The following is a 12,391-nucleotide window of genomic DNA, read 5'->3' as shown; positions in this document are numbered from 1 at the left end:
ACTTCATTGGCACTAGTGCCCAGCAAAACTCAAGGACGTTACTGGATAGCAGCACATGATATCAAAAATAGCAAGTTAAATAAAAATTTTGTGAAGTACGGTTAGTATTTTCCAGAAAGGGCAGGATATTTCAAGAAATAACAGTGAAAACCAAGTGCACATTCTTTTTGGAATGAGGCTACAGAATTCCTTGTATTAAGCCGAACATATCAAGCCTAGCCATTGCATCACTTGTAGCTGGGTTCAGTGTTTATGTAACTAACCTATGAATGGTTGATACTCTATTAAGTGATAGGAGACAATGATTCTCTTCTATCTTCCCACCTGAAACTGAATCATGATGAAGAACTGTAGAAAATGTGAATTTACATCTCATCAACTGCAGTACCTGTCCCTCATTTCCTATTGCGAGAGCCAATAGTCACTATTCCTTCCTTAACTAATGTGCGAACAGAACTCTAGGTGGCAATTAGTCCATAATCACACAAGTAATTTATGCTTACGTGCCCCATATACTGCTACTTAAATGGTGGCACTGCCCCTGGGTTTTCTCAAGAGAGGACCTTGGAGCATTCTTAACAACACCTTCCGTTCTCATCTGCATTTCCATTCTTGTGAAGGTGTCACTGTGTATCAACAAGGCCACTTGAAGTGTGGGGTGAATACCACTTAATCCTGGCATAGGCAAGCAGGTTAAGGTTCTAAAGTCTTAAGAGTTGTGGACAGATAATTTCCTTGTCTCACTCCTCCCCATGCTGTAATTTTGTAACTGGGGGAAAAAATTCTAAATGAATACAGCTAATCTTTTGGAGCAGTGAACGAGAATGTGTTTCACATTAAGTAGATCTTATTTAGCCCACCTTTTCATTTGTCTGTTCTATGTATCTAGGGTTGTATGGATAAGGTAAACAATTTAAAGCAGTGAATGATTCAATACTATTTCAAGACTCAGAAACAGTCAATTTCATTCTCTTTAAGACCGTAAGATATAGGAGCAGAATTGGGCTATTTGGCCCATCGAGTCTGATCTGCCATTTCGTCATGGCTGATCCATTTTTCCTCTCAGCCTCAATCTCCTGCCTTCTCCCTGTAACCCTTCATGCCCTGAAAAATCAAGGATCTGTCAACCTCTGCCTTAAGTATATGCAATGACTTGGTCTCCACAGCTGCCTGTGGCAACAGATTCCACAGATTCACCACTCTCTGGCTAAAGAAATTCCTCCTCATCTATGTTCTGAGGCTGTGTCCTCTGGTCTTAGACTCTCCCACCATAGGAAACATCCTCTCCACATCCACTCTATCAAGGCCTTTCAACATTCGATAGGTTTCAATGAGATCCCCCTTCATTGTTCTGAATTCCAGTGAGTACAGAACCAGAACTATCAATGCTACTCATAAGGTAACCCTTTCAAACCCGGAATAATTTTTGTAAACCTCCTTTGAACCTTCTTCAAAGTCAGCACCTCCTTTCTTAGATAAGGAGCCCAAAACTACTCTCAATACTCCATGTGAGGCCTCACCAGTGCCTTTACAAAGCCTCGACATTACATCCTTTAATGCAAATTGCTACTTTTGTGATTTGTTTTAAATATCAGGTGCTCCATAGATATATCACTCATTTACAGACATGGGCCGAGAGTGACAAGACTTTAATCTGAGCAAGTGTGAGGTTATGCACTTTAGGAGGCCAAATGTAAAGAAAAACTATACACGTAACACAGGATCCTAAACAGCATTGATGGGCAGAGGGACCTTGAGATCCAAGTCCTAAGCGCCCTGAAAGTAGCCATGCAAGTAGATGGTGGTAAAAGTATTTGGCATGCCTGCCTTCATTAGTAGGGACATTGAGGATTGGAATTAGGAGTTAATGCTGCAGCTTTGTAAAGCTACAGCTAGGCCGGAATTGGTGCATTGTGTGCAATTCAGGTAGCCCCATCATAGGAAAAGTATGGAGAGTGTGGTTTACCAGGATGCTGACTAGCTTAAAGATTACGAACTATCAAGATAGATTGGGCACACTTTGGTTGGTTTAGAAACATAGAAAGTAGGTGCAGGAGTAGGCCATTTGGTTTCTCTGACATGTCAGAGGCTGAGAGGAGACCTGATAGGAGCTTATAACATTGTGAGAGGCATAGACAGGGTAGATAGAATCTTTCTTCCAGGGCAGAAATGCCAAATACTAGAGGATATTGTAAGGAGAGAGGGGGGAAGTTTAAAGGAGATGAACAGGGCAAGTTTTATTTCCTCCCAGAGACTGGTAGGTGCTGGGAACAGCCTGGCAGGGTCAGTGGTGGAAGTAGATACTATAGTGACATTTAAGAGGCTTTGAGATTATCATATGAATATACAAGGAATGGAGAGATATGGGTCATGTGTAGGCATAATTTGACTTGTGTTTGGTGCAGACATCCTGATCCAAAAGGGCTGCTCCTGTGCTGTACTTATTTATTTATGATAAATGATATTCTAAAATTAAGGATCTGTATTTAATGCAATGGGCTGATTGACCTTGTATTTTATTTATTTGTGTAACAAGGAGCATACAACATTTAAAAAAAATTGTAATGTTGGGGGAATTCATAAGTTATTCAAAAGTAATACATACGTGTTGAAAGAATAAGTGATGGGGTATTTCTTAAGTCAGAGACAGGTCATTTGCAATCCAGACTGCATGCGCAGTCCTGCGCGCCAGGTAGGAATAGGTTTGATTACAGTACATTTGACTCAGCAAAGCAGGTGTATGCTCGCATTGTTGATTTACAGTTCCATAGATTAGCAGTTTTGGAGCACTGGCCCAGAACAGCAGGATAGCACACTTACATTTAATCATGCTGACAACTGCACAAGATGTATATTTTCAGGTCATGGTGAATAATAATCTCCCCCAAATGTTATCTCCTAACATATGTCTGCTACGGGAGGCATTTTGTCTGCTGGCATATATGCTTCTGTCAGGGGGAGGTGGTAACTCTCCAAAATTATTAGACAGGAAGTAATGAGTTAACCTCAAAGTTGTAAGAATTTTTTCTTTGTTTACCTCCAAACTAAAATTTGGAATTTGTATATGTCGCTATTAAGATCATTCTGGTCATGATTTTTGCAAATGATAAACTGATTAAAATATTTGTTCTGAACTGTTTAATTTTAGCTTTGTGTTTCGATATAATGACAATTCCATTGATTATAAATGATTCTGGAAATGTCTGAATGATTTATAATTAACTTTCGACTGATTGAACTCGGGAAAACTATGCAAGGTTAAGCTGACTTGGAAATTAATTTGTCATATGAATTAATCTGCTGAAAAGTGAACCTTTTGTTGACCCTATCCGAACTGTAGGTTTTCTAAATTTCTTAACTAAGCTAGTGAAGAACTGCTTTTCCTATCAAAAGTAACACAATTACTTTGGTAGATTTCATGTAGCAAAGCAATGTGCAGTGGTGTACTGGTCAATTATCAGCGATAACTTAAGACTTCCAGTGGCATCCTGTTGAATACATTTAATCAAAAATGTTATTTTTAGAGGATATAAAGCAAAACTATACTGAACTTTTTACACAGCAATTAAAAACTGATTCCTTCATTTAAAAATTAAGTACAGATTAGCGTGCAAGATTTCTGCATGTACATGTGGAATCTGAATGCATCCATTGAGACGTCCAGAAGTTCTATGGGAAAAGTCCAGAAGTGTGGAAAAGGCCCTTCCAGCACTTTGAGCCACACCACACAACTACCCCCGATTTAACCCTAGCCTAATCACGGGACAGTTTACAATGGCCAACTAACTTATCAACCAGTACGTCTTTGGACTGTGGGAGGAAACCCACGCGGTCATGGGGAGAACGTACAAGCTCCTTACAGGCAGCAGCGGGAATTGAACCCGAGACATTGGTTCTCTAAAGTGCTGTGCTAACTACTATGCTTCTGTCTCCATGATGCATTGAATAAAGATCATTCCTTCTCTTCATCTGAGAATTTTACAGTGGGTTTAGATTGATTCTAATTAGTGCCAATTTTGACTGGATTGGGCAAAGCAAAACTATATTGAACTTTTTTTTTAAAACAGCAATTTCAACCTGATTGCTTCCTTTAGAAAATAAATCAAATAAGATTAGAGTACAAGACCTGGACTTCCTGCCAGATTGCCGGCAGGTGGTAAAGATGGGCTCCCTCACTTCTGCCCCTCTGACCTGCAACACAGGAGTCCCCCAGGACTGTGTCCTAAGCCCACTCCTCTACTCCCACGATTGTGTTGCCACGCACAGCTCCAATGTACTGATCAAATTTGTAAATGACACGACATTGATGGGCCTTATTCCCAACGATGATGAGACAGCCTATGGAGGAGAAGCCAACACCCTGACACAGTGGTGCTGAGAAAACAACCTCTCCCTCAATGTTGAAAAAACGAAGGGGCTGATCGTGGATTACAGGAGGAGCAGAGACTGACTAGCCCCTATTGACATGAATGGGTCTGTAGTTGAGAGGGCAAGTAGTTTCAAGTTCCTTGAGATACACATCACTAAGGATCTCACCTAGACTGTACCTACCGGCTAGTTGTGGAAAAAATGCACAACAATACCTCTCGCATCTCAGCCAGCTGAAGGAGTTCAGCATGAGCCACCAAATCCTCAGGGCTTTCTACAGGGGCACTATCGAGAGCATCCTGACTGATTGTGTCACTGCCTGGTATGGGAAACCTCAGTCATAAGGTACTGCAGAGAGTGGTGCGGACAGCCCAGCACATCTGTGGATGTGAACTTTCCTCTATTCAGGACATTTACAGCATAAAAAGGTGCATAAAAAGGGATCAGAGGATCTTCAGGAACTCCAGCCACCCCAACCATAAACTTTTTCAGCTGTTACGTTTGGCAAGCAGTAAGGCCAGGACCAACAGGCTCCAGGCCATCGGATTGATCAATACAATTTGAGCTGATTGCATATCTGACTGTACATTGATCCAATTGTGTATCTGACTACACATACATGTATACAAAGCAATTATATATACAATCTTAGTGTTAATATCCTCCCACATTTCCGCTCTTTTTTGCTTGTACGTTGCAATGTAAATGCAACAAGATGATTTATACTCCCTTGGACACAAGTAACAAAATAAATACCTTATCAGCTGCTGTTAGAAATGCAATAATGAAGGAAATATATTTCTTCAAAATATATTGTTCCGCAATGTCTGACCAATACCTAGAGTTGGGTAATACGTTATTATTCACACCTCTCAGTGAAGAGAATACCAGGTACGTACATCTGTAAATGTTGTCTTTCTTGGCCCTTTAAATTGTAGCTGGAGGTTATCAATGACCCGTTTTAGTGAAATCATGCTGTGATGCAATAGTTTTCCAATCACAAATGTCAGCCTTTTTGTTTGTGTTTTCATTCGTGGCATAGTGGTATGTTTAACAATAACACAAGAGTGAGGAAGTGAATAGATCAAGATTCAAAGGTTCTCAGAACATTTATTATCAATGTATGCTGTATACAATGCTGAAATTTGTCTTCCCCACAGACAGTTGTGAAACCAACCCGTTCAATGAAAAACATCAGACATCAGCATGCAGAGGTAGAAATAGGCACCAATTTAGAGAAAAACAAATGAACGAAGATTAGAATAAAGGGATTAGAGGCATAAAATAAGGGAACTCATTCTAAAAGTGCAAGTTCAATGTACAAAGGATCAATTACATAGGAAACATTTTCATCAGTACCATTTGAAACCATAGAAACTAAGAGTAGGGCAATCAAATTCATGAGAAAAGCTCACTGGTTCAATGATCTATCTATCTTTGCATGATGAATTATTTAGATAGCTTTCTGTCTAATTTACCAGATGTCTCAAATCCACTGAGAAAATGATTTGTAAAAGACATTACCCATACGGTTGGATGATAGCCTTACAGAAACCCCGGTGCTGACGTACTGCATGGTTTAGCAGGTGAGGAATAGCATTGATGTTTCAATTTCCAGAGTAGAGGCAATCTAGAGGACGGTTATTAACCCTCAATGTACAACTTGCAGGCATTCACATGGTTCAATGCAGAAATGTTTTAATACAGATAAAGAACATACAACTGCTTATGTCTTATGGTCTATGCTATATTTAGGTAATATCTTTGATTAATTGGGGGAGAAAATACATGATGTGCCTTAGAGTACATTACTATTCATTTTAAAGGACTGATCGTTACCATAGCCCGCATAAACTTGTTAAGAATTGATAATTATTTTAATTGATGCTAGCCTCATTATAATTCGATTCCCAAAGTCTAAGAGTAACATATAAGATTGTACACTTAATATACTGTACAAGCAAGTGAAATGGAACAAAAGACACCAAATTTTGCTCGAAAGACGGGAACTGAGTAAAGGAGTTCATCGAAGTTTGAGTGAGAAGCAAAAAATAATAGGAGAAGGAATATAAATGTGGATACACAATCAGTATTTGAAAGCCAGCTGCTGGATTAAATTTACATTAATGTTTCACTGGCTTAGTGACAGGCAGGGGCAGAAATTGACCCATCTGAGAAACTATGCCTGGCTTGCTCGTTAGTACCACTTATAATGGAAATACATGCACATGAAAGGAATATGGCTTAAACCTTGATTTATGTTATTTCATTTATCTGTAACATTGGGGGGGGGGTGTCCTTTGGTTGCCTTCTATGTTCATTACAGCACTAATTGAAAATGGGCTTTTGCTAGAGCTTTGAAAGACTTTGAAACTACCTTTAATTTCACTTTCAATCACTTATATTCTTGACCAGATCAGCTGGCATTGCTAACAGCACAACCACTCTTAACTGTCACTCCAGAACCTAATATGGCATTTTTGGTCCCTTTGAAAGATGTAAGCATAATCAACATTGATGGCATGAAAAGTCTAAGCCATTTGTTATCTACAGCCCTGTGGTGAACTACATATACCTGTCTGGACACGCCCCCTGCTGACTGCTCCTGTGGCTCCTCCCACAGACCCCTGTATAAAGGCGATTGAGGCCTGAGCCCGGCCTCTCAGTCTCCAGGATGTAGTATGGTGGTCAACCACTGCTTGTTCCTTTTCCAGTCAATAAAAGCCGATATCTCGCCTTTACGTCTCAGAGAGAGTTATTGATGGTGCATCAAGCCCTTAACTGGCAAGACCCAGACAGGAAGTGTTTGTATGCCTGCTCAAAGACATACTTAATGACAATGGGGAATCTTGTTGTGAATATCTACTGGAATTAAAATGCGTAGGGTCAGATAAGATGTTGCTGCGCAAAATTTTATTTATTTAATTTTATTTTGAGATGCAGGTCCTTCTGCCCCTTCAAGCTGTACTGCCCAGCAACCCACAGATTTAACTTTAGCCCAATCATGGGACAATTTACAATGACCAATTACCCTACTTAAGTCTTTGGACTGTGGGAGGACACCAGAGCACCCAGAGGAAAACCATGTGCACACGGAAAGAAGGACAGACGTGCTTACAGAGGACGCTGGATTTGAGCTCCAAATGCCAACTCTCCGAGGTGTAATAGTGTTGGGCTAACTGCTACAGCACTGTAGCATCCTAAAGGCTGATTTATACATCTGTGTAGTAGCCTACGCTGCAACCTTCGTAAGTGGCCTGCTGTGTTGTGAGCATTTATACCTGTACGTCGGTGTGCCTGCGTCGCATGTTGGAGTTGGAGCTGATAAATGCTGAACAAGGGTTACTTTTATTGAAATTACTGCAACGCAGAAAGGAGGGAAGACGTCGGAGGAGATGGTATGTATGACCATTGAATGGATTGAGGCAGAAGGAGGGTGAATTTTCTGTGCTTGTCCGGTCACTGAGAGACATGGATGAGGAAGTGTATTTCAAATATTTTCAGATGTCAGCAGGTAGTTTTGATGATTTGGTTCATTGTCTCCAACCATTTTTTTTGCATCAGTGTACGTACGCACAGTATGCCTATAGACAGGAGGAGGAAATGAGATGCTACCAAGCGGACCAATCACAGTTGTTGCGGTCTGCGTCACTGCGACACACAGTAGCTTTTTTGGAGAGGTGTGAGTCAGGCTATGGCGTAGGGTACAGTGTAGTTTACACAGCTATGCCGTACTTACGGTGTTCATTTGATGTAGAAGTATAAATCAGCCTTAAGGTGATGATGTTCACCTACTGTATGCACCATTAATATGTTATGGCCAGGCAATGCAAGGAAAATTTACTCATTTATAATCTTTGATCAATTAATGAAAATATGTACTGTTCACAAGCTGAATTATAGGTTCAATATTTCTTGAGCATTTCAGTATAAGTACATTTTTACCAGTTTGAAAAGTCTTAACTACTCACAAATAGAAGTCAGACTAAACATTTCAAAGGCTATGGGATATCAAAGGCTTGCAATCTAGCCACCTCCTTCATGGGTGTCCCACATAACCTTTGCCACATTTTGAAGTGAGGTTGGCAGTTCTCACTGAAAGAGCACTACTGCAAATGACGTTCTGCTCTTGTGTGTTTTAACATGGTGTTTATGCAACAGCATTTAATCATAGCTTATCTAGGGTTGAACTCAACAGATATTATTCTTAAAGGTCTGACTAAAGTGATAACATTTGAGAGTGGATGAATAGTATATGCGTATGGCATAATTTCTTTGATAGCTTAATAACACTCACTACTTAATATTAGTGTCAATGGAAATAGACCATGTTTTTGAGAAAAACATGTTATATCCAAAGCAGCATAGGACCATGTTCTGATGGGCAGCTCTACAAAACATAAACCCAACAACACCAAGAAATAATAATTTGCTTACCAAAGACAAAGATCGGATTCCATCCACTGGCAGGTGAAATCCCATTCCTATAGATTTTATGATTACCAGAATATTCAAAAGATTCTGTCTGTAAAACAAAATGTAGGCCATGTATAAACAAAGATTTTAAAAATCTATGAGTTTTCTATTGTGTATTTTAATAAATAATTCAAAAATTGACCATTTCAGTTGACTTAATCCTTACTCAAAGTATGTTGGATTAAAACATTCTCGTCATGAAAGTAGTTCTCTGATAATTTCAATGGTAAACCTGCCTTACCCCGTCTGTCCAGAGCAATGATCATAGGGAGGGATGTGAACAGCTCAGTGAGCACCTCTTTCTGATGTACAAACTGAAAACTGATGGAAGGCTCAAGAACCAAAGTGTAGAATGGGTAGGTGGACACAGGTTCCAACAAGAGGAAGGTAATATAGCACCAATAACAGGAATTGTGTATTTTTGTGGAAAGCCTGGCCATGTCTACACAAAATACTGGACAGATATGTTCCATTGAGATGGAAGACTAAGAATGGCAAGGTGAAGGCACTTTGGTAATGGAAGAGGTTGTGAATTTAGTCAAGAAGGAAGAGGAAGTGTGTAAGATTTCAAAAATCTAAATGGAACAGGACTCTTCAGGAATATAAAGGAACCAGGAGGGGACATGAAAGGTCCTTAACAAACAGAATTGAAGAGAGTCCCAAGCCATTCTACACCGACATCAAGAGTAAGATGATAATTTGGGAGTGAGTAGGACCACACAAGTGTAAAGGAGGGAACATGTGGTTGGAAGCACAGGATATGACATGGGTTCTAAATGAGTACTTTGTATTGGTATTCACCAATAAATAGATCACTGCGTAGTATGCTAAGATGCCAGAATGCATGTTTAGATAAAGAATAAGGTGTGGGTGAGTATCTTGAAAAAAGTTAATGTAGATGTTCCCAGAGTCTGATGGGTTTTTGAGAGATGAGATTGCTGGGTCTTGACCAAGATCTTTGTGTCCTTGCTAGCCATATACAAGCTCCTGGAGGACTGGCAAGCTAATGTTGTTCCCCTGTTCAAGAAGGGCAAATAAGGATTATAAATAATAGACTGAAGGGCCTGTACTGTGCTGTAGTGTTCTATGGTTGTTCTAAAACAAGTTAACTTGAAAATACTGCAAGTAATGCCTCTTCAATCATTTTCACAGCAGGAGAGGAAGTCCAGACCACTATACTGCATCTGATTTGTCAACTCAGATAATCGACCCATATCCATTGATAACTTTACCTAAAATATCTGTTGTCTGTTGTGAATTCTGAATTGATTCACAGACTTCTGCAGAGGGAGAAAAGACTAAGTTTCTATTAAATTTGAGCACCAAGAGTACATCAGGAAGGGGCTAGTTTCTGTAATAATGTGGTGTAAACTTTGGCTTCTGAATGTTCTGATCAGGGAATTAGTTTCTACCTGACTGAGTCCCTTCATCACCATCAACGCCTTGAAAATGCAAACTGTTTGCATCTGGTGTTCACATTTTAAATCCTTGAGTCCTCATCTTATTCTGGTGAATCTGCACTGTATTCTCTCAAAGAGCAGCAAGTCTTTCCCATACATGATACTCTAAACTTAATATAAATAGGGGTTTCCATGGCTCTAACTGGTAAGGAATAACCACATTAGAACATAAAACATAGAGCAGCACAGTACAGTACAAGAGCTTTGGTCCACGATGTTGTGCTGACCTTTTAACCTACTCCAAGAACAATCTTAAGATTTCTCTCCCACATAACCCACCACTTTTCTTTCATTCATAGATAGATACTTTATGATCCCAAAGGAAATTCCAGTGCCACAGCAGCATTAGAAGTGCACAGATATACAAATATTAGAAAAGAAGAAATAATAAAAAATAAGTTACCTCAAATAGTCTAACAGAAAGGGTCATCACTTCTGCGGCTGTAGGTTGACTCATTATAGAGTCTAATAGCCAAGTGTAAGAATGAGCTCATATAGGGCTCTTTGGAGTCAATTACTGAAAGTGCTCCTCAGTTCAGCCATGGTGACATGCAGAGGGTAAGAAACTGTCCAGAATTGCCAGGATTTTCCATAGGGCCCTTTGTTCTACCACAGCTTTCATCCAGTGTGGCCAGGTTGACTTCTATAACAGAGCCAGCCTTTCTAAACAGTTTATTGAGCCTGTTGGCATCACCTGTGTTGATGCCATTGCCCCAGCACATCACCGCATAGAAGATTGTATTGGCGGCAACAGACTGGTAGAACATGTGAAGGAGAGGCCTGCATACTCCAAAGGACCTCAATCTCCTCAGGAAGTAGAGGCCTATCTAAGAGTTTCTTAAATGCCCCTGCCTGCACCACCAACCCTGGCAGCACATTCCACACACCTAACACTCTCTGTGTTAACAATCCCCCTATACGTTCCTCCAAACACCTTAAAGTTATGCTGCCTCGTTAGCATTTTTTTCTCTTTCTTTCAGAAACTAATGAAGTGCCTTCAGGAAAACCACATAGTGTATCATTTACCTTCTCAAAAATAGAACAGTTCACTAGATTTGTCAGACACTATTTATCCCTCAAGTCCAGACAGCTTTTGGAAAGTATAACAGTAACATGCAGTTTATTTAATCTACATTTAACTCGTGTTGCTGGGATTAGAATCAGGTTTACTTTCACTCTCTTTAATGATGTGACATTTATTGTTTTGTAGCAGTGGTACAGTGCAAAGGCATAAATTATGAAATAGAGCAAGAAAAAAGGAGTAGTAAGGGTAGTGACAAAATGCTGGAGGAACTCAGTAGGTCAGGCAGCATCTATGGACAAGAGTAAGCAGTTGACATTTTGGGCTGAGATCCTTCATTAGGACTGGAAAGGAAGGGCAGAAATGAGAGTAAGGTGGTGGGAGGGAGGGGAGGAAGAAGTACAAGGTGGCAGGTGATAGGTGGAACCAGGAGAGGGCGAGGGTGAAGTAAAGTGCTGGGAAGTTGATAGGTGAAAGAGATAAAGGGCTGGAGAATGGGGAATCTGATAGGAGAGAACAGAAGACCAGGGAAGGGGGAGGACCACCAAAGGGAGGTGATGGGCAGGTAAGGGGATAAGAGGGGGAAGAAGGAATGTTCATGTGTTCATGGTCCATTCAGAAATCAGATGGTGGCAGGGAAGATCTGTTTCTGAATGATTGAGTGTGGGTCTTCAGGCTCCTGTACCTCCTCCCTGATGATAGTATCAAGAACAGCATATGTCCTGGATGGCGGGCATCCTTAATGATGCAGCCTTCCTGAGGCACTACCACTTAAAGATGTCATTGATGGTGTGGGGAAATGTGTCTGTGATGGAACTGGGTGAGTCAGCAACCACATGCAGCTTCCTGTCACCCTGAGAGCTAGAGACTTCACACAGGGCTGTGATGCAACCAGTCAGAATACCCACATCTGTAGAAATCTGCAAAAGCACATTTAATGTCAGAGAAATGTATACAATATACATCCTGAAATTCTTTTTCTTCACAAACATCCACAAAAACAGAGAAGTGCTCCAAAGAATGAATGACAGTTAAATGTTAGAACCCCAAAGCCCCCCCCGTCTCC

The 12,391-nt window shown here is 40.4% G+C and overlaps 1 protein-coding gene across 1 annotated transcript in view; it reads right to left on the bottom strand.

Annotated features, from left to right (window-relative positions):
* cped1 (cadherin-like and PC-esterase domain containing 1) overlaps positions 1–12,391 on the bottom strand; it is a 245,869-nt gene that overhangs the window by 22,989 nt on the left and 210,489 nt on the right. Inside the window, exon 20 of the mRNA XM_073059544.1 lies at positions 8,806–8,893. Within this exon, the coding sequence (XP_072915645.1) occupies positions 8,806–8,893 (88 nt within the window). The remainder of the gene's footprint in view (positions 1–8,805; positions 8,894–12,391) is intronic.

This window comes from Hemitrygon akajei, chromosome 10, assembly GCF_048418815.1.
Source record: "Hemitrygon akajei chromosome 10, sHemAka1.3, whole genome shotgun sequence".
NCBI lineage: Eukaryota > Metazoa > Chordata > Chondrichthyes > Myliobatiformes > Dasyatidae > Hemitrygon > Hemitrygon akajei.
Note: the sequence above shows the minus strand (reverse complement) of the source record. Positions and strands in the feature narration are given on the sequence as shown.